This window comes from Sturnira hondurensis, unplaced genomic scaffold (assembly GCF_014824575.4).
Source record: "Sturnira hondurensis isolate 20B ecotype Veracruz unplaced genomic scaffold, ASM1482457v3 Scaffold0022908, whole genome shotgun sequence".
NCBI lineage: Eukaryota > Metazoa > Chordata > Mammalia > Chiroptera > Phyllostomidae > Sturnira > Sturnira hondurensis.
Window position 1 is genome coordinate 750,912 of NW_028095539.1, and position 22,338 is coordinate 773,249.

At 48.5% G+C, this 22,338-nt stretch overlaps 1 protein-coding gene across 12 annotated transcripts in view; it reads right to left on the reverse strand.

Moving 5' to 3' along the window:
- DENND1A (DENN domain containing 1A) overlaps positions 1–22,338 on the reverse strand; it is a 496,583-nt gene that overhangs the window by 55,796 nt on the left and 418,449 nt on the right. For all 12 annotated transcript variants that reach the window (XM_037036474.1, XM_037036477.1, XM_037036473.1 and 9 more), the window contains 5 exons: positions 10,310–10,414; positions 9,684–9,771; positions 7,686–7,726; positions 5,247–5,318; positions 3,962–4,018 (listed from right to left, as the gene is read on the reverse strand). In XM_037036474.1, coding sequence (XP_036892369.1) covers positions 3,962–4,018; positions 5,247–5,318; positions 7,686–7,726; positions 9,684–9,771; positions 10,310–10,414 — 363 coding nt within the window. The remainder of the gene's footprint in view (positions 1–3,961; positions 4,019–5,246; positions 5,319–7,685; positions 7,727–9,683; positions 9,772–10,309; positions 10,415–22,338) is intronic.

Genomic DNA, 22,338 nt, shown 5'->3' on the forward strand with positions numbered 1-22,338 from the left:
CGGGGTGTGCACTTGGGGTGTGGGCACACTGGCTGCTCCAGGTGTGGGGACATGAGAAAACAGACAGGATGGAAGCCCTGATTTACTTGAGTGGCTACTAAGTGTTGCTATTTAAACCCATTATTTCTTTTACTTCTTTGAACAATCCCATAAAAATCTCTATTTCTCCTAGTTTATGGATGAGAAGAACTAGGTTCAGAGAGGTCAAGTAACTTACTCAAGGTCACACAGTATCTTATACAATCAGCATGAAACGTAGCTCATCTGCCTCAGAAGCCCAGATGCCACACCACAGTGGCGGGGGGGCGGGGTTAAAGAACCCCGGGGGCTGTGGGGCGGAGGCCTTACCATCTCTGACTCAGATCGCTGGTTTACATTTTCAGATTCGGGTAGTGCCCTTCTTTCCCAGTCTACTTCACACCTCAGCAAATGCAAATTAGAACACAAATACTGATATCAAAATAGGACCCAGAGTTGGAATTTCTGTGATTGAGTCTGCAGCATATCTTAGGTGTCTGGAGACTGGGAGCCGACAGCCGTGTGGTAAGGTGTGAAAATGTCTGTTCAACAAGAATCTACCTCGATGTCCCTGCCCCACACGGGCGTACTCACTGCCTTCAGCACACTAGGGGACATCTGGCCAGAGATGCTAACCCAACAATGAATTTGCTCCTTTTAGCTACAGAAACCAAATCAACAAGCTTGATGAATCTTTTAATGATCAAAAATTTAGAAATTTTAAAAGGGGCCGTGAAATGGGCCCATTTGATGAGATCATTTTGACATTGAAAAAAAGAGATCATTTTTCAGGGATTCCCCAATAGGACAAAAGAAAAAAAAAAGACACCCTTAAGTGAATCTTGTAATGCTCCCTGCAGGGGTGGAGGAGTGTGTGTGCAGCCACTGCTTTTAAAACAGGGCATTCTGCTGCCAGCCTTGCACGGCACCAGGGATGGACAGTCCGACGAGTCCCCAGCCCGCCCGGAGGCCGTCCTCCGCAGGCCAGGTCTGGCAGGAGGTGCTCAGGAGGCAGCGCTGTACACTCCCGCTAGAAAGCAATGCCATGGCAGCATCTTTGCCATTTCTCTGCTTCCTGATTTTGAGCAAGTCAGACTTCAAAGGAGGCCAAGCTGTAGAAGAACTTGACCACCTTGCTCCATTTATCCAGAGAAATATGTTACCCATCCTTCTTTTTTGTTGTTGGGCTGAAGCAGAGCAGGTGTGGAATGGAGCTGCACTATAGTATCATGACAATTATTTGCCAGTGGTCACATGGGTACCCCGAGAGCTCCTGCTTCAGATGCTTTGCAAATCGGCAGCACAAATGAACAAGGGTGGAGAAGGGGCCCTGCTCAGTCACATTAGAGATGGACCCTCCACACACCATGGTGACCTCCCTACAGGTTGGCCCCACATTTTCTATTTGCAATTCAAACCCAAGGCGAGGGCACAGAGGGCAAGACTGTGTTCTTGATTATATCTGTGAGGTCACCATTGCTCTGCAGCTAGAGGAGGCCAGGTGGCAACCCAGTACATTCGAAAATTGGATCTTTGTTTGTAACTGCCTCAATTTCATAGCAGAAATGCAACTTGAGATGTCTGCATTAGATGTATTGGGGAAGCCACGTAGAAATGTTGCCATATAAAGGGGAGGGGGAAGAAGAGAGGGGGATGAGAAAGCCAAGGAAATATTTCTGAGTGCAGTGAGAGAGGTCAGATGAAGCCAAATCCTACATTAGCTCAAGAAAGGAAGCTGGCAGCTCTGCAGAAGACCAAGTCCTGCCTGCACTGAGCATGCCGGAGTCTCGATTACAGAAAAGCCCCTCCAAGCACAGCTGCAAAGTATCGGGTCTGGAGAGACCGTAAGACTGAAGGGGGGAAAGTGAAAATTGAAAAGGGTGCTCTAATGGATCTGTCAACAGCCCGATGGTGACAAGCCATGTTTCTATAAAATGCCTTCACCATTTGTGTCACCTGAAACGTACTGACACTCTCTATAGAACATTATCTCCCGAAGTTATCCTTGAAAAGACTGGCAGGGGGAAGGGGAGAAGGGGTGGAAAGAAAACCTGCTTCAGACACTATCAGGGAAAGGAAGGACAGGGAGATGGCACGGAAGAGGAGAGATCTAGATCGTCTAAATGAACCTTTGAACAACAATATCAAAAACCCTGAACGTAACCAGTTATTTGCAGAAATGTTGCATATCACAAAAAGGGGATTTTCTTACAGCTCACACATATGAGGAGGGAGGCAATGGCCTGTGGAGAGCAGATCTGGCCAGTGAGCATCATCTGTCCCCGTCGGAGGAGGGACCCCTTTCTTTGCTCATTTCAAGTAATGGGGTCTGGTCACTAGGAGGGAGATCTGGCGAGAGAACGCGCCCCTCCCTGCCACTCCATTTGATACCTGCCATCCAATTCAGTTCCATGCAACTGGGGCAGGAGATAAAAAGGTGTATTTAGGTACTTAAGGGTTCCAACTGCCAGTCTCCGGCAGGGTACAGCAGACTGCAGTTAAGGTCTCTCTGGATTACGTTACAAGGTTTTTATCTCAGGACTTGAATTTAGCTGCTAAAAATTCACTCTCAGCTGAAACTAAGAAATTAAATGCTTAGTCAGAGGAAATTATTTTGCAATTAAAAGAAAGGAATCAATTCCTTTGACCATTTCAAGTTAATTAGAGGTCCTTTCTGACTTCGTAAAATTAAAACTGCTTTCAATTTTTAAAAAACTGCCGACATATACCAGGGCTCTTATTAGAGTGGCACATTTGTGATGAGTGGGATAATGAAGGAAATGATTCCAAGCATCTTTCAGCAAACAGAACACTTGTTTCAGGAAGGCAGTACGAAATACTGTAGTGAGCAGAGCAGAGCAGAGCAGAGATGCGGATGTGGATGGATCTGGAATCTAATCCTGGCTGGGCTGGGCTCAGGAGATGTGACCCGTGGGCAGAGGACTTCACCTCTGAACCACGGTTTCCCTACACCTGAAATGGGAATAATACCTTGTAGGGTGGTTAGATATGAAAGCTCGTAGCCTGGACCATCCTGGGTGCTTAATGAAGGGTGGCAGCAATGGCAATGACCACGGCATTCATACGGAAACACCCTTTCTGTTGTATTAACCTCCCTGTACAAGGCTAGAGAACCAGGGAGGCGGACTTAGTTAGTACGTAGCCTCTATGATTTTGTAAAATTTTAGTGCTGGCCCAGGAAGACAATCAGAGCCTCTCCCTGCCTTTCATGTCTGAAAGAGTCTCAGACATGAACTACAGGACTCCTTGGGGTCAAAACCACCGTTTTGACGGTGGGGAGAGCCTGCATGTCCTCCTGAAACCCACCCTCTGTGCCCTGTGTCTGTGCACTGTGCATGCTGGAGCCACGGCAGTCGCTTCTCTGGAGATGCTCTGGGTTCTGGTTATGACCAGACCCAGGCCGGCTGTGGGAGGGAGTGGTGCTGAGATGGGGAGACTGAACCAGTTTCTACAGACCTGGGGGCACCCTGGGACTGGTCGGGAGGGCCAGGGACGGACTGACAATAGTAACTCTGATCTTGCTTGCCTTTGTGGGTTTAAGCCAGAGTCTAACGTTAACTCAGACAGCTTTTTTTTTTTTTTTTTGGTCTAGAAGTATTTATAACGGTGTGAAAACTCCTGGACAGCTGGCAATGCATTTTGAAGGGCGCTAACTGCACTGTATCAACCACCCTCCATTGATCGAATTGCACTTTTGTGGCTGCGCGCTCCAGACACGGCACTTATACATTTTGNCAGCTTTTTTTTTTTTTTTTGGTCTAGAAGTATTTATAACGGTGTGAAAACTCCTGGACAGCTGGCAATGCATTTTGAAGGGCGCTAACTGCACTGTATCAACCACCCTCCATTGATCGAATTGCACTTTTGTGGCTGCGCGCTCCAGACACGGCACTTATACATTTTGAATAAGAACTTCAAGTACCTTTTGCTTCAAGCGGTTTTTCACCTCTTTTATTCCCATTTTTGCATGATCTTTTGCCTGCATGAAAAATTAATTTAAGTTAAGATTCTCGTTCTGTTTCCAGCAGGGACTGTGCTTAATTTCAGTCTGTGGTGAATCACCTTCTCTGATTACTATAAAAAAAAGAAAAAAATGGGATCATCAAGTTGAAAACATAATGGCTCTGAAAACAAATACAATGTTAAAAGGTGAAAAAAAAATCCCTTAAAGAGGCCACAGAGATTTTATTTTCTGCATTTTGACGGCACAGGTTCCTACCCGCCCCAGAACCCCCGCTTTCCAAAACCCTTCTTCTGCACTCTGTAATTATTTATCTCAGCAGCCTAGTGACAGCAACCAGTAAGAGTTAGCAGCAGCTTTTCTGGGTGCAAGATTCAGGTCTATCACGTGTCACCAGGGCAGGGCCTCAGGGCCAATTTCCTGGTCAGGCTGAATGGCTTGAATGGACACATTGCTGGGTTTCTCCAGTGCCACTTCTTAGATCTCACTTCTGCAGACACCCTGGCTGTTATTCTCTGTCATTTTAGACCCGTGTGGTTCTGTTGGCAGCCACCTAACCCGTTAAAGCAACTATAATTTAAGCAAAGAAAGAACTAATAACACTAAAAATGGAAATAAAACAAAACCACCCGGTTAAGTGGCTCAGAGTGAAATAAGCAGGCAAGAGAAACCATGAGAAACAAATACTTGAGGCTTGTGAGAGGTGGAGCATCGGGAACTGACCGCTCTCCCACTTTCATTCTGCTGTGTGCGTGAGTTTCGCACACAAAGTGTTTTCCTGGAAGGGCAATGACGACAGAGGGTGAAGAATTTGGAAGAAAAATTAGGGGGATCTCCCACCACAGACATACCTCAGTAACCTGCAAGGGAGCTGCTTTATTGTGACATAATGAGGACACACGGGAAAGGTTTGCTAGGACACCCGAGAGACCATGCCTTCAGGTCTCAGAAGCGTGGGCACAGGGCAGCTGGCATTTTAGCCCCCCAGCCTGCACTCGAAAAGCGAAAACCAGTAACCTCCCATTTCTCTCTTGTAGCAACTGGAGGCAGAAACCCTTTCAACTGAAAATGTCACTGACCTGGCCATTAGATACCAACACTGGATTAGGGTAAGGGCACTGAGAGCCCTGGGAAACAGCACAGCGGCCTGCGAGTCACCTCTGTGTGCAGGATCAGGTCTGTCTGAGAGTCTCAGCGTGCTAAAGAACAGAGCTGTTTGGGTCCTGAGACCAACACCAGTACTTACAAACTTATAGACAGTCTTCATTGCCGGGTTTGCTTTCGTCTTCACAGTATTCAGAATTGCTCCACTTCCTTTCTATAATAAAAACATCAATTAGCAATTTGGACTGAAGATATAGTAGGCCAACACCAACAAAGACCTCGTCTCTTTAATCAAGTTAAGCAACACTTCAAGAGTGTGTAATTTAATTAGAGAAAGAGGCCTGGATGGTAACTGGTCCCAGGCAATTAGTGATGGCCATGGCAGAATCACTGTGGGTGCAGGGGGCAGGCCGGTTGGAGACGGGGATGGTGATAATGAGCTGAGGGGGACTCTAGGCTCAGTACTTTGCTTGGCACCTGTCCACTGGCCGGAAGGAAAGCTCATATAGGCTCCCTGAGGCAAAGGTTTCCCCACAATCATCTTTGACTTCTTGAGATAGTCTAGTTACCATGGACAGCATTAAGATACATTTCACAACAATGGACTCTACGGCTAATACCAAGTCGGGGCAGAAACTGGGGACCTGATAAGCCAGAATTATCTGACTACTCTGGAAATAGGCTACTCTCAGCCACATACTTTCCTCTGCTCACCCTGGGTTATTTTCTAATCACTCTGGTAGGCTGCCTTCCTTAACATCTATATCTTGAGAAAGGAAAGGAATGAATAGGCATAAATGTTAATAATGGCTCTAGTATAAATCCAACATGCTGATTTCTTGGTTCAGTTCCTTTAGGAGAGAAAGCAGGGGAAGAGGGAGAGGAGGAGGAGGAGGAAGGGAAGGAAGGATTTCCCAGCACATGTGGGAGGCAATGAATGGGTATGAGGCATATGGGTCCAAGCACTATGAGGGCTCACCGAGGGGATGCCCCACGCCAGGCTCTGAGAGTATTAAGCACAGGACAGCTGGTCTGTGCCTTCAAAGACCTCAGCGTGGGGGGCACACCAGGGTAACTACAACCTAAGGCGATGAGAGATGTACTAGCTGGGTGCATAGGAATGTGGAGGTGGCTCATTGTTTGGAAGGTTACAGATGGCTTTAGAAGGTGAAACATTTGGTCTGGTCCACAAAGGATGAGCAGAAGTTCATGTGGGGGACAGGAAGGATAAGAACATCCTGAGGATAGGAAATAGCACAACAAAAGTGCAGATGCTGAAAGCCATGGTGTGTCTGTGAGTACCGAGCAGTCAGAGGGTCATGGGAGGGATGGCAAGAGAGGCCAAGGCCAGATGGGGTAGCTCACGAAGGGCCAGGATCAGGAGCCTATACTCTAGGATTTTTAATGAAGTGCATCATATAATCGGATCTGTGGTGTTTTCGAAAGGTAATTCCAACTGATTCGAGCAGAGAGAGAGACTGGATCCAGTAGATGTATGAAAGAATAAGATATAGTAATGTAGTTATTGGGATTAACATTTAGTAAAACTTTTGGTGACTGTCCATATTAGATATTTTGAGCTTTAATTAAAAACACTACAACTTAACCTAGAAAGCATTCTATGTTGCAGGACAATATGAAATTTTCACCTACTCATTTATTCCATACTGCTTTCCAGAATTACTCAGTATTCAATTTCAATGGTCCTTTGGAATAGTAAACTCTCTTTATCAATCAATCAACAAGTCCTTATTGCTTGTCCATGATTTGCCAAGTGCCCTGTTTGGCCATACCAGGAGAACAAAAGAAGTCTTTCATCGAGGAATTGCTTTCTCTTGGCCAATTGCAGCCACTTCCAAGGGACGCCGCCTTGGCAGCAGCACACTTGGCCCACAGCAGGGGGAGAACACTTATCACATTATGTTGGAGTTGCCTGTTTACGTGCCTGCCTCCTGAACAAGCTGGGGGGCTTCCCCGGAGCAGGCCCTGTGTCTGCACCCCACTGTATCCTGGCTCCGGTACGGCGCCAGGCACACAGGCCTTCAGTGCCCACTCACTGATAAAGCTGTGTGAGAGAGAAAGGTAAGAATCTGAATTCTTTCGTGGCTTCTGAAGCCCTGAGCATCTGGCTTCTAACAACAAGGAGCTGTTTCCAACAGTGAGGGGAGGAAAATGTCTCCCAGTGATGAGTTCTCCATCTTCCCAGGAGCCTTGGCTGTGAAAAACACTGCAGAGCAGTAAGAGGGACATATTTTCGGTTTTCCCATGAAAAATTCCCAATTGCACTGGCCCTAGAAACAGACACGCAGAAATGTTCTGAGATGATGACATGCATCTGACACGCCTTGGCCACTGTCCTGGGATGAGGAAGCTTCTCCTGGCGCTCCTCACCCTCACCGAGAGATGGCTTTGGACAGTCTTGCCCTGCCAGTTTCCACCTGGCATTACAAACAAAAGCTGTCTTCAGCTGACAGAAAGGAGTGCCCCAGGCTGCATGACAGCCCTGTGGGTGGCAAGGAAGCACAGGCTTGCCAGGAGGCTCAGGAGGGGCCCAGGTGGCTCGGAGGGGGTGCACACTTACCCGGACTGTGGAGAGCCACTGGTGGTACAGTTTATCACTGCCTGGGGGGAGAGGAGGCAGAAGCTGTCATTCAAAGCAGTTGTGTGTGCTCAGGACTTCCCCAGTTGCTTTCAGCATGCAGGCCTTCAAGATCTGAAGGACATGGAGGCTTCCACGCCCCCATCCCTGAGGAGGCAGCAACCAAGTTTCTGCCACAGGTTTTCTTTCCCATACAGGGATTTGATAATGTGGTGCCCAGAGTACAAACCACAGTCTTCCTCACTGCATACTGGAGAGGGGCAGACCCCTGAGCTCCGTGCCTCATCTCAGCACCACCCGCCCTGTGCTACTATCCTACAGGACCTTCTGTTCCAGCCTGGAGAAATTGCCCAGGGCTCCCTGACTACCCTCGTAGTCCTCCATTCCTCGTAAATGCTCTTCTCCTTGCCTGGTCACTATTCCCTACTCTGTTCCCTGCTCTCCCCGCTCAGTTCACACAACCACCAGCTCAGATGTCATTTCCACTGTAAACTTCCTTCATCTGAACAGCCCTCTACAACAGGGAACACTCATTCAGAAGCCTGTTTTCTCTGGAGTCCTGTGAGCCACCCCAGGGCAGGAAACACAGTGTACACACAGCTGGACACACTTTTAGCACTCAACGCCCTTGAGTAGTGACCGGGAAAGAAAAAGGAGGCGTTATTGGGGAACTCGTTCATTGTATCTGGTGGGATAAGGAGGTCTTATCAGTAAACAGCTTTTCTAGACATTCTGAATGACTTGACTTCGTTTAGCAACATGCAAAGCCCATCTTCTCGGATCAAATATTCAGCTGTTATACTACTCAGACCTGCCTTGTACTTGAAGCTCTCCCATTACACAATGAGACTCAGAGCTCCATTCTAATTGCACAAAAACCTGGTTCCACTCCTTTTCCTGCACTGGTTTGATGCGCCTTTGTCTTTAGTTATGCAACTCTTTCTCCTGCCAGTCCTAAAGCTCCCTGAGGGAAGAACTGGGTCCTCCATTTCCTATCCTACAGGGCTTTGCACACGGTAGGCGCTCGGGAAGGGTTCCCAACAATCCACTGTGCTCAGGGACTGCACACTGCTTTCACTGATTAGGCCCTCCCTGCAGCACAGACCAGATGGGCCTGCAAAAGGGGTTTCGCAGGCAACACTTTGCCGGACTCTATGAGTGTATGGGTGGTCAGCTGGGTCATCAGCACAGTCCACCCCAGACACACGTCCAGCTGTAAGAGGAGGCCAGCAGTATGATTATTATTATCTTGCTCTTAGTTTTTACTTTGTTCTCAAAGACTAAGGCTTGGGGTCTTGGAGAGAATGCTGAAAGGGGATTCAGGAGGCAGCATCAGCCACTAACACCTCTCAGGGCCCTAGATGCCCCCTCTGAAACATGAGAGGATGATCCCTCCAGTTCTGAAGGCACACAGAGACCGGGCACTCTGCACTGCTTTTCAGGTTTTAAAGACACATTTGCTGAGCAGTGAGCCTGTGCCAGGGTCCGTCCCAGGGGAATGACTGCACAAACCTCTCCTCCTGGACTCTGATTTAATTGTAACAGGAATCCTATGGGGAAGGCACTATGCTCTCAGCGCAAAGATAGGGACATTTCAGCTGAAACAGCTGAAGTGACTCGACTGGGTTCTCACCACTGGCAAGGAGGAGGAGGCAGTCCTGACCTGAACCTAGGTCTCCTGATCTGACACCTCGTGCACTTCCCACTGCACCCAAGCCGGCTGCTATGTTTTTAACTAGACTCCCCCCTCCCTACCCTGGGGAAGCAATTGACCCCAGCACAGAGGATTTCAGATGGGCCAACATACATCTCCTTAGAAAACAAAGAGGAATTCCTCAAACACTGCAGGGCCAGGGCTGAAATCACTTTCTCCGTAACCCCCAGTGAAGGAAACAAGCAGTCACTGCCACTGCTATCCAAACATACCCTGATCCCACACAACAGCCCCCAGCACAGAAAGGAAAATGAAACGCTTCTCACCAGCATACTCGCCCATGTTGATCTCCTCTTCAAAAACATCACTGAAACCTTCGCCAGAATTGAGAAGGTCTAATCTACCATCAATAAACTGCGGAGAGAAAGAACAAAAGCGTAACAGTGGGCCCTGGCTGGTGTAGCTCAGTGGATTGAGTGCAGTCCTTCAAACCAAAGCGTCGTTGGTTGGATTCCCAGTCAGGGCACATGCCTGAGTTGCAGGCCAGGTCCCCAGTATGGAATGCGCTAGAGACAACCACACGCTGATGTTTCACTCCCTCTTTTTCTCCCTCCCTTCCCCATCTCTCTAAAATAAATAAATAAAATCTTTAAAAAAACATAACAGTGTGAACAAATAAACAAGATGGAACACCGTTCAGCTGGCACCTCCACGTGTGACCAAAGAACCACATTTGCCAAGACAGGAAAGGGCCCTTGGAACTGTGTTTCTGAAAACGGGCTGCATGGTTACAGCAGCCTGTAAAACCTCACGAAATGTCTGCAAGGGTCAGTCTGGGGGCCGAGCACCCTCCTCACCCAGTCCCCCGCCTGCAGCCTCCATGCTCAGTGAGGCCAGCGGCAGAAAGCCCCCCAGGGATCCCGACACTGGCTGCGCTAGGGAGGCTGGGCACCTGTTTGAAGAGCTGCAGCTGTGTGGCATTCTGCAGGAACTGCCTCATGGCTCCAGAGCGGTAGTGGGACACGAAGGCTTCCTCACAGAAGGTGATTGGCTCCCCCTGGGAAAGGGAGAAGGGGAGAGGATGGTTAGAGGAATGGAGTACAAGGGGTCAGTTCTTAAACTCGACTAGGCGGTGCTTCCACATCAGCTAATTGGATTAGTTAGATCCTCCTCTACCTGGTGATGTGGCTACTATTGTTGATGGCATTTTAGTCTCTGGATGAGGAAGCTGTGTCAGAGAGTAAGTCATTCCTCAGAGTCAGAGCTGGTTGGAGGCAGAGTGGGAACCAAAGGCTGGACGCCACCCCCGCCGCCTCCCATCTCCCAACAGCAAGTCCGTGGATGGGCCCTCCAGTGGGAGAACCTCTCTTCAGATAGCACCTGAAGCAGAAGGAGCCTGCTGCACGACAAGCTCCGCGGCTCTGGTGGGCGCTGCGGGGGGCAGCTGGGCTCTGCTTGGTCTTCCCTCCCCCACCCCTGCTCCCCACACTTTAGCAGTCCCTAAGGCACCCGCTGTGGAACAGGATTCGAAAACCACTTACCCAGTGATCTTAACCAATAGCAAATGAGAATTTTAGAAGAATTATTTATACAAAAAGCAGGGATGATCAAAAATAAAATTTACCATCCAGTCAATCTTCTGCGTATGCTCAAAAGGAAGTTCGCTTTTACCAAACTACATTTTATGAGTCAAAAAAATGACATCCTAAGCTTCAAAAACATACCATCTTGTAGTCAACACCTCCATCCTTCTTTGAAGGCATCGGAGCGCTCATCTACACAGACAAGTCTTTAATTTTAACGGTGTATTCTTAATTCTGAAAGATCAGACTTTTATATCTGGAACTGAATTAAAGGTACCCCTGGTTTTGCATACTTGGTGGCAAATAGAGACGTTTGAAGCTCCACTTTCATCCTGTTTTAATGAGTTACATAAGTGTTAAATTTACTGTCTAGCTGCTATAAATTCCAAGAGTTCCTCCTGCTTAAATTTAGCCAATATTAGCCCAGCAACTGGGCAGACTTATTGCACGAGGGCAGCGAGATGACCCAAAAAAGTGAGGGTGAGGGGGAATAATTATTTTTATACTGTTACACCCCCAATTTTATAAAGGATACAAGGCAGCTTATGTGAGCACACAGAACAAAGAAAAAATGCAGAGCTGGAATAGATGTAAATATAGACAACATAATTATTTGGGAAAAGAGTACCTAGACATTGTTACAAAATTAGCTCTGAGCTTCCTGGTTGTTGAAGAAGGGAAAAATGCAGATTTTACATGGTCAATGAGGGGAAAAAAGTATACCAATTCCTTAAGGAAAAGACAGAGTTCCCATGCCACTTTACATTGTCTAAGAGGGGGAAAAAAGCACTAGTTCCTGAGAGAAAAGACAGAGTTTTCAAGGCATTTATTACCTGGCATGACTTTATACTTCCCTTGCTAGAGATCAGCTAGTGATAACCAACAGAAGCCCAGCAGAATGCCATTCCCATGGCCTGAAGTTTGGCTTCTCACCCTTGGGACCAGAGCAGGACAGTTAGGTCTCCAGGTGATCTCCATGCGCACAGCGCAACACCACACGGAATGACTCCTAACAAGTACCAGCAGCTCAGACATCTTTTGTGAGTTCCAAACCCATGTCACCACCCCACCTGGATGGCCTATGAACACTTCAAACTCAAAATGGCCTAATCTCCCCATGTGAGTGCACCCCAAATCTGTTTCAATTTTTTATTTTTATCTTAATGAGCAGGACAGAGAAACACTGTTTTTTTGTTCCACCTGTTTCTGCATTCACTGGTTGATGCTTATATGTGCCCTGGCCGGGGATCAAACCCACAACCTTAGTGTAGCGGGACGATGCTCTCACCAACTGAGCAGCTACCCAGCCAGGGCTCCTTGTTTCTTATCATTATCCACTGCTACCCACAGTAGACTCGTGAGACTCCCTAGTCCTTCCCATTTTACCAGTGAAGTGTCTCAGCTCTGTCCCTGCTCTTCATGCCCTGACTCTGGCACAGACCTGCCTGAGGTGTGGGGCTTTAACTCTATGCACCTTTTCTGTTTCATTCTTCCCAGTACCTCCAACTCTTCAGGCAGAAGTGATTTCCAAAATGCCAATTGCAGCATGTCACTGTTCTACTCAACAATTTTGTTGAAAAGATTGTATTTGATTACTTAATTACTATTTGCTTCTCCCACTAGATTATATGCTTCATGTGGGCAGGAATGGTACCTGTTTTGCTCAGCATTGTACACTCAGAGACCTGTATGTCACATATATGGGGTCCTGGGTGGGAGAGGAAAGAAAAAACCTTAGCTCTTTGGCTGGGCAAACAAACATTTCCTAAGTGGACCCCTGCTTTCTTTTCCAGAGTCCTGTGTCCTTTTCCACTGCTATCCCATGTACCTTATGCTCCAAATGCACTTCTGAATCACATGTCATGTTCTTTACCACTTTCTCACTTTCGCCAGCTCTATTCCTTCTACCTGCATGTCCTTGTAGGCACAGGCCTTTTGCTATAGCCATTCACACCTGCTTGATGCTAAAAGGTGCCTTATGTAGCCCTGGGTACTGGGTAATGTGCACCAGTGTCCTCTGCGATCAGGAGCTTGGGAGGGCTCAGGTCTGTTGGGCTCATCTCTACAGTCCCTGGGAACAGAGCAGAGCCCAGTCCCCAGGGATGTGGGAGAGATGTGGGTTAGAGAACTGCAGAATGAACTTGACTCTGGTTCCCATCACAGGAACCCTGTGATCCTGGTGCTGCTGAGACACCACTTGTCTGACAGGAAAGGAGTTCGGGCACAGTGCCAGGTGAGTGACACTGTGTCTGGGGAACTCAGAGCCGCTCTGAGGAAATACTCATTCAGTTGTTGGCATTCACTCCTGGAGCTTTGACCAAGCACTGCTGTGAAAGAGAAGTCTACTGAATGAGGAACCAATGAATTCAAGAGAGTTTGCAACCAGATTTGGAGGTGAGGGTAGCCTGAGGCAGGGTTTAGCTGCAGGAGAGCAGAAAGAATCTCATCTTTAGGGAGCACGGACATTTTGGGCCTGTTGTCTTCGTACTGGGTCAGATCTCTGCCATAAAAACAGACAGTGGGACGTGGGCACAACGGAGGCTCAGAGAAAAGGTGGTAGCGGAGACCTCCTCTGCAAGGAGCTTGAAGAACGGCATCAGAAGGGTCAGGCGGCAAGGACACGAACACTAGCACTCGGCGCAGTGGGGCTGGGATGGGTGGGCAGCAACACATCCACAGGAGTCAGAAGAGGAAAAGGCTGGTCCTCCTAGAGCAGCAGGTTGGGGACTGTGACAAGTGGGCACAGGACAGCGGTGCCCAGAAGGGTAAGTAGGAGTCAGGTGAGCAAATCTCACCCATTCCGGACATTGCTCTGTCCTGATCCTGCTGAAAGGCAGTGACACTGTCTCCTGGGTCCTGGGTAAGGTCTGCTCGGCGACAGGCAGAGGTCTCATTTCCCTGGAGCTACTCACCTTCTAAAAAAACAATAGTAACTTTCACCTAGTCTTTACAGAATAACTGAGGCACAGTAACCTGCTAAGGTCATATAACCCCTAGTGGCAGAACTGGGGTTTTGTACCCTAGTGGGTGCCAAAGCCTGGCTGCCACCATCACACAGGCAGCCCACAGTGTACTCGGATTTCTCTGACCTTGGTTCTCTTTGCCCTCAAATACCTGCTGGAGAGCAAGAAAGATCTCTTGGGAAGTGGAACCCCTCAGGGTCTCCTGCGGGACACTCAGAGCACTGGCCACTCAGAGACAAACAGCCCCTGGGAGCAGGCGAGTCCACGTGCAGAATCTTTCTACCACAGGACCAACTCCAGGAAGCCACGCCATGTATGTTGGTGTACCCAGCCCCTCCCTGCCACTTGAAGTGGCCGCCCCACTCCACTCTCTGCAGTGGAGAGGAGTAAGGCAAGGTGTCTTGTTAATTCCCTCCTTTGTGAGAAGTGATGATTTAGTTCTCCTGTTAGGCTGATTAAACCAATTGTCGTCTTAGGTGACCCTCTAGGAGCTGGGGCCCCAGGCTGACAGTGACATTAATTCAGGGAAGCCAGGCCGTGAGCATTCACACTTAGATCGCATTAGGACAGTTTTCTATCCCCGACCCTGAGGACAGTTAAACACAGCTGCTTAACCCTGTTGAGGACTTTGTTACAAAAAGACAAGATTTACTCTTGGATTATCTTCTTGACATATGGAATCAATGAAAAATTCCATTATAAATGAGTCCATCTTTGTTAACAGATGAAGTTAAAGTTGGTGATTCCAAAGTTTTTATTTTTATTTTTCATTTGTATTTCTAGAAATAAATGGATTTTACTCATAGCATTGTGCACACTGGCATAAAAAAATAAAATCTCCCATCAGATTCTTTGGCAGCAACTTTCCTTGATCTGCTGACCCATACTTAAACTATTCAATTCTTATTTTCCTTCACAAATTTAATTTTTATCAAAATTTTATGTGCACATTGAGTCTAAGAGAAAAAAAGTGTCCTCTCTTTACGGACCTTGCTTAAAAGAGAAAGCTAACTGGAAGATTCATCCATCCAAACATTTAACAAACGCCTGCTACGTGCTTGTGCTGTGCCCTCTGCCAGGGAGTCTTGCCGCCCCTGCCAGCTTTCTCAGGATGTCAAGGATACATGTGGGAACAGCTGCCCGGGGACGATCCCCTAGCCTTCCCTCTGCCTTGGGCTGGGTTAGGTGTCCCTGCTCTGGGTCCCCCAGCCCCTGTGCACATCCCACTGCAGCACTGGCTGCCACTGACTGCACTGCCCGGCTGCCTGGCGGTGCCCCCACTGCCCTGAGTGACACTAACAATCCAGTGAGAGATGGCGAGTGGATGAAGGTATGGATGCTACAAGAATGGCACAGTGTTATTTTCATAGCAGCATTACTCACAACAGCCAAAAGGGGGAGGCATTCCAAATGTCTACACCTGAATGGATAAACAAACTATACATACAATGAAATATTATTCAGCCTATGCTACAATATAGATGAACCTTAAGACATTAGGCTAAGTGTAAGAAGCCAGCCACAAAAGGACAAATACTGTCTGACACCACCAGAGGTAGAGGAGTCAAACTGATAGAGGGAATAGTGGCTGCCAGGGGCTGGAGGGAGGGAGAACGGGCAGCTGCTGTTTAACGGGCACAGAATCTCAGTTTTGCAAGACGATGAAAGCTCTGGAGATGGGTGGTGATGATAACTGCACTGCAATGCGAATGGACTTAATGCCACTGAGCTGTGCACTTAGAAATGGTTGAAGCTGCAAATTTTATGTTATGTATATTTTACCACTGTTATTTTTTCCTTTAAATCTATTTAAAAAAGAATGACGGAAAGTTTAAAATTGTGAAAGCTGAACAGTGGGCACATGGCAGTTCATTTATTTTGTAAGAATTTGACATTTTTTCCCTGGCCAGGTAGCTCAGTTCGTTGGCGTGTTATCCCAATATGCCAAGGTTGTGGGTTCAATCTCTGGTCAGGGTACAGACAAGAAGCAGCCAGTGAATTCATAGATAAGTGGAACAACAGCTCAATGTTTCTCTCTTGCTCTCAAATCAATAAATAAAAATTTTTCAAAAACTGAAAATTTTCTATAATAAAAAGTCAAAGAGAAAAGCTCCTGTTACCCAAGAATGCTGCCTAGTTCAGGGGACAAGCAACCACAGCAGTGTGACACCTGGCAGGGCAGGGGGCTGGCTCTGTCATATTTGGTAAAGGCATCTTTAAGAAACTTAAAACATCTTTTTTAAAAAAGTTTGATGCATTTAAGGTACACAACACGGTGGAGAGAGAACAAGTCTTGGTATCAGAAAGACCAGCCCTGGCCCTGGCCTCTGACCACATGTGGCCACACTAGCTCTGTGACCTTTGGGTGACCTGTCTCTCCTCATCTGTGACTCAATGCTGGCCCACTTCCAGAATTGCCTGGAAGATTAAAACAGATTACAACAAATAGATCTTCCACATATATTTGCCACAAATAGCCATTTTCCCGAGGGCAGAGATTGGGTTTTACCAGGGCTAGCAACATAATTTGGGGGACCATTGCAAAATGAATATGCAGGAAAAAAGGGCTGTTAAGTATAAATTGTCATACTCAAACACTAAAAGCTTTTTTCCTTTCATATCTCTTGCTAGACCTATCATGGTGTTTTAAAACTTACTATTTAATGTCATTCTATGTAAAGAAAAATAAAATTTTAAATTATTAGCACAAATCTTACTGTTCAAGTTTATATTGTGCAATGCCAGTTTTAAATGCTAACATATGTGGAGTCATATTTTGTAACGCATGTATGCATTTGTATTCTGTTCTTACCAGACAGTGGAAATGCTGCATAAAACTAACTACTGTTATTTCAGTTCTTGACTTACACATTCTACCTTTGCCTTGCTGAGGAGAAAGGACAAGGAACCGTGGTTGCTCCACCTTTCCCTTTCCTTCTTTGTCATTGTTTGCACAGTAAATGATTGGTTAGTACAAGGAAGTCACATGAATAGGAACTACAACAGGTTTCCGTGGTCATTCATGTCTCCTAGAACACCACTGCCTTCTTTCAGCGTGGAAGCGAGTTTGGTTCTAATGCAAAGTGAGCCCCGTGGGGCTGTCGGTGTCCTACCTCCTCAGACATCAGCACGTTTGCCTTGGAAGCATGCTGGTCTTGCTGACCTCCCTGTCACTGTGGGTCCACTGGAACTCTGTGCCACAGGGCATCGAGAAGCTACATTGGGATGACACGGCTCCATGGAGCATGCGCATTTGCATGCATCTCCTCTGAGCATGCATGAGCTCCACTGTCCCGTCAGACCTCACTCACCAAATACAGGTTCAAAGGTAAACTTGTAAGAATTCCAAAATGTAACAGGCGAGTATTAAATGGAGCGCAGGGCCCTGTGACTGCACAGGTCTCCCACTTCTTTTCTCCCTGTCCCTTCATGGGTTGAAAACTCTGGAGCGGCTCTGGCATGTGGCCGTTTGCCATCTGACTTGGCAGCAACAGTAGCTTCAGGTAAGTTTCTGGGTTGATGAAAGTGGAGTTTCTAAACTCTTGAGCATGACGCTCAAGGCACTTTGTGACCTTCTAGAGTGTTGATGCCCCTTAACCTCTTCACGCACTCTCACCCCTCCAGCTTCTTTCTTCATGCTTCCTCTTTGCAAAAACTTTACCTGATGCCTTCAATGTCCCTGTACACAGTTTCTCCTCAATGTCCCTACATCAGTACTTCTGTCCAGCCAACAGGCAGCTCCCGGAGGGCAGACTCTGACCCACTCTCAGTGGCTGGAGAGCAGTATGTGCTGCCTGAGCCACTTCAGGAAAAGAGAGAAGGGGCAGTGGGTCACACAGAGCTAGGCTGCAGTACCACTGCCCCTGTGTGCAAGCGACAGCACCTCTCACATCCTATAATGTGGGGGACTACGGCCTCAGAGGACTGCTGGGGGTTAAAACAGGAATTAACTAGATGGAGTGGTGGGCAGTGCTCGACCTTGGCCATGCACTGGAATCTCCAGGGGGCACTTTTAAAGTCCCCAATGCCAGGTAGTTTCTAAAACGCCCCAGGTGACTCTAATGTAGTCAAGTGTGAGAACCACTGGCGTAGGAAGAGGTGACTAGCGTGGTACCTACACCAATCAATATTCATTTTTTTTAAATTTAAGGAAACAGAATAAAGCAGTCAGGGAATCTGGCCCCATTTATCACCAGCAGTCCCAACCTCGTTGCATTGTGTTCAAATACCTCCAAATTCCTAAGGAAACACTCAAGTCTTTGGCTAAAGGGCAGCACAGCCAAGAACCTTGCTCGTCAGTGTGAAGGGTGCATCTATAGCCTCCCCGAGCAGACAATACTGCCCCACTGGCCACATGGAAACCTCCCCAAGCCTCCTGCTTGGGCCTCAACACCACTCCCAGAACCAAGCCCGAAGGCTTGCTCCTCACAGGGTCAGGTGTGATGGCTGCCAAGGAGCTAGGATGAATTCAAGCCAACACGGAAAAGGCTTAGTGTGGTGTCTGGCCTAGAGAATGCCAGACCCTTACTGGAAAGCAGAGTAGGGGCAGCAGGGCCCTATTGTCGGCGGAGCACCTGCTTTGGCCCAGCCTGCACCCATGCTCACTGAATCCTCACCAGAACTTAATGTTCATACACGTCTCCTGTTTTGTAGGTGAGGAAAGGAGCCCCACACAAGTGAAGTGCTTTGTCGTCTAAGGTCCCAGAGCTGGTGGGTCTGGACAATCCCTAAGTCCAAGCATGCTCCCCCAGCCCCAGAGGTATATTATATACTCAAGGGCACCAGGGTGGACTTGGGAAGGTGGTCACTGCACGGCCACAGTCAGACAGTCCTGGCTGGGCTGGACCATGCCATGTTTTGGGATGACAAGACCAAGACGGCCTTTGGAACCATCTGTGTGCTAGCCCAGGCACGCCAGGGACAGGCTCCCAGCCTGGGCCCCTGTCACTGTAATAAGCCCTAAACAAAGAATCAATGTGTTATTGTGAAGCTGGCTCGCTGTTCGGATGACATAAGTCAGGGGAAACGTGGGTGCCTGACAAAAGCTACTCTGATGATTTGCAGGGGCAGGGACAGCCGGCTGACAGTATTTGCCCATTCTGGCCAGCTGCTCCGGTATTGACAGAAGACCCCACGCACACTTGCTAGATTACAGTAAAGACATTCAAATCACAGGCGCGTCGGCCCACGCCTGGGCTCCTCTGTGCCAGCAGCCCCTTCTTTTTGCATTAACCGAGACACACGGGGGGAAGTCAGGAAATTCTGATTAGTGCAGGAATGGCAGATGAGCGGGGAGGCCTGTGGAAGCTGAGGAGACAATGAAGTGGGTCTTCACGCATACTAGCTTAAGATTTTCTTTCCATAAGAAATGCAGATGTGAGTCAGCTCTGCAGGGAACGCAGGTGCAGTGATTAAAAACAGCTACTGCTTACTGAGTACTGACTCTGAGCTAGGTGGCTTTACATGCATTATCTCACTTGGACTTCCCGGCAACCCTGAGGCCAGTGTTGTTAGTATCTCCATTTTACAGACAGGGAAACTGAGGCTCAGAAAGGTGAAGTCCATCTGCTTAAGGTTGCAGAGCTGGTCAATGACAGAGCCAGTTTTCATCAGAATCTGGCCCCGAGGCTCACTCAACACAATGATTTTTTTCTCTTTGATTAAGAGAAATGATAAATAGGTAGTATGCGACATATCGGCTGCCACCAGGGCTGCTCTAGCAATCCAAGGTGATGAATCCTAAGGCTGTGATGAAGGAAGTGGACTTTGGAGAAACGAGTATGAGTTGGGCCCCACTGCTCACTTACAGAAACCATCTCACCTATTGGAACCTCGTTTTCTCACTGATGTGCTGGAAAAGTAAGCCTTACCCCACTCAGCTGCCACCAAGGGGCAGCGGCTGGTCACATGGGAGCTGACACAGGCGAGCTGGGGGCCGCCCCGTGCTGCAGCACAGCAACAGCTTGCTCCCCAGGATGGAAACCACCCAAACTCGCCAAGATCACAATACCGAACACCTCCTAGGCAGCCACCTCGGCTGCTCCTGTTGGCCTCGCTATCACTGAGAGCCAGACTGTGGGTTTTGACACAATGACTGTTGTATTCTAAAGTCCCAAGAAAGGATGTGCCAAACTGATTAGGGATGAGGATTGCAGTTTCCTGGGAGTGAGGAGAAGACAGTCCAAGAGAGCATATTAAAGAGATGGTGGGGTTTGAGGGCCTGCTGGGCACCCGGGAAAACGTGAATCAGCCTGAAGAGCACGCGACAGGAGAATCAGTAACTGCAGTGATGGGAGTGTGGGACTCAGGGCCAGAGGACATGGAGACAAAACCCGAAGTCCATGTTAGTCTGGAGTGAGGAAAAGTCACGACCCCCTGAGTTAAGTGAGGAGAAGATGGACAGACCTCACTAAAGACATATTGCCCACCAGTCCTTGGAGACATGGCTACTGGGGGTCCCGTGTCCAGACACTGGATGATCCTGCTCATGTACTTGTCCACCTATGTAAGACCACCTCTTTCTGAATGACCACCCACTCATTCAGGGCCAGTCTCTAGTGCCTGGATGGGGCTTGGTGCCCAGGAGGCGAGTCAAAACACCCAACTTGGCCTTGATTCCTTTTCCTTGCCTAGGCCTCAGTTTCTTTATCTGTAAAATGGAAAGGTGCTGAGCTAGAAAATCTTAAAGTGCTTCCTAATGTGAGCACATGTTGGTTCTAGATGCAGAAAAGGCCCGTCTTTAGGAGGTCTCCCACAGCTCCTCCCAGAGAAAGGCACCCCCATAAACAGCCCTGGATACAGAGTTGGGAACGGAGGATGAACCAGTGTGGGGATGATAGCACTTATGGTGTCTGGAATGTGGGGTGTCCTCTGTGGCTGTCTCCTCAGTTACACAATGGGGGAGATGCTTCCTACCTCACAGGGCGATGTGGGGGTCAACAGGGGATTCAGGTAAATGCTTAGCTCAGGGACTGGCTGATGGAGAAGCTAAAAAGAATATCAGTCTTCTACCCCAAACGACAGTAGTCCTCTTCCAGGGATTTAGTTCCAGCAGCCGTTTCTGGACACGTGACATGCACTGCCTGCCCGAGACATGTGTTGTGTCAGGGGAATCAAGACCGTGACTGAGAGACAGGAGAAACAGGGGTGTTACCTGGTTTGGATTGAGAGATATGAACTGACACAGTATTTGTGAAGGGGATGGTACTGAGTGGCACACACCGGCTGCGCAGTGCAGGTTACTGTCCTAACAGCTCTTTCAGATGTCCCTTGAGAGCTACGTGTTGCATCTTGTTAGGACCTTCTGCACCTGTCACTCAACAAATACCTGTTACTGGGCTGCTGGGAGAGCGCAGCCAGGGAGACTCTGTCAGGTGGGGTGGCTCCCAAGGAAGTCCACAGGGAAAGAGGAATATAAAAGCCAAGCTCTGGGGAGGTGCAGGTGCTCACTAGATGGGAAAGCAGAGGCGGGAGTGAGCAGACAAGTGGGCCCAGGACAAGGCACAGCAAGGAGCTGGTGGAGCACACCAGCGAGGGCTGCAGCGAGGACTTCGAGGAGCACATCATGGATGGGTGAATGAGAGAGATGCTGACTCTCTCCTCTCTTATTTGGGGGCATCTTCCCTGAGAGCCACAGATCTGAGAAGTGGTGGGCGCTGGATGCTTACAATGTAGAACCATTGAGATAGATGGAAAAAGTAATGGCCCAGCATGTGCTGGCAGCCTGCCCCCGAGTCACCCAGCCAGCCCTGGATGGAGCCTCTGTGTCCAAGGGGTGAGCCTCACTTACAGAGACACTTACCGAAGGGGCTGCATTTATGGAGAGCCCCATCCTTGAGCTCAGCCCCACAGGCCAGGCTACCCCAGCAGCCAACATGTCACTCCCTTGCCTGGGCTCCAAGGTTACAGATCCAAGTGGAGTGTGGACTTGGAGAGAAGCCCTCCAAGGCGTGACACTGCACATCTTGCCAACCACAGCTCCTCACTTCCCCAGACACCAGCGTTCCCATAACTCGAGGCCAGTTAAACAGTTCTCCAGATGGGCCTATAAGTCTCCTGCCTTTGCCCATACTGTGCTCTCTGCCAGGGAGTCTTGCCACCCCTGCTTTCTCAGAATGTTAAGGATACATGTGGAGACAGCTGCCCAGGGATGCTCCCCTAGCCTTCCCCCTGCCTTGTGCTGGGTTAGGTGCCCCTGCTCTGGGTCCCCCAACCCCTACAAGCATCCCACTGTGGCAATGACTGCCACTGACTGCACTGCCCGGCTGTGCCCTCACTGAATGGCATCTCCTTAAGGGTCTGGGCAGTGGCCTATTTGTCTCACCTCCAGTTCCTAGCACAGTGCCTGGGTAGGCGTAGGCACTCTGCTGCTGCTGAATAAACTACTCACTGCAGATAAGGCAACAGGAACGCTTCTGAGAAAGAGTCCAATAGGG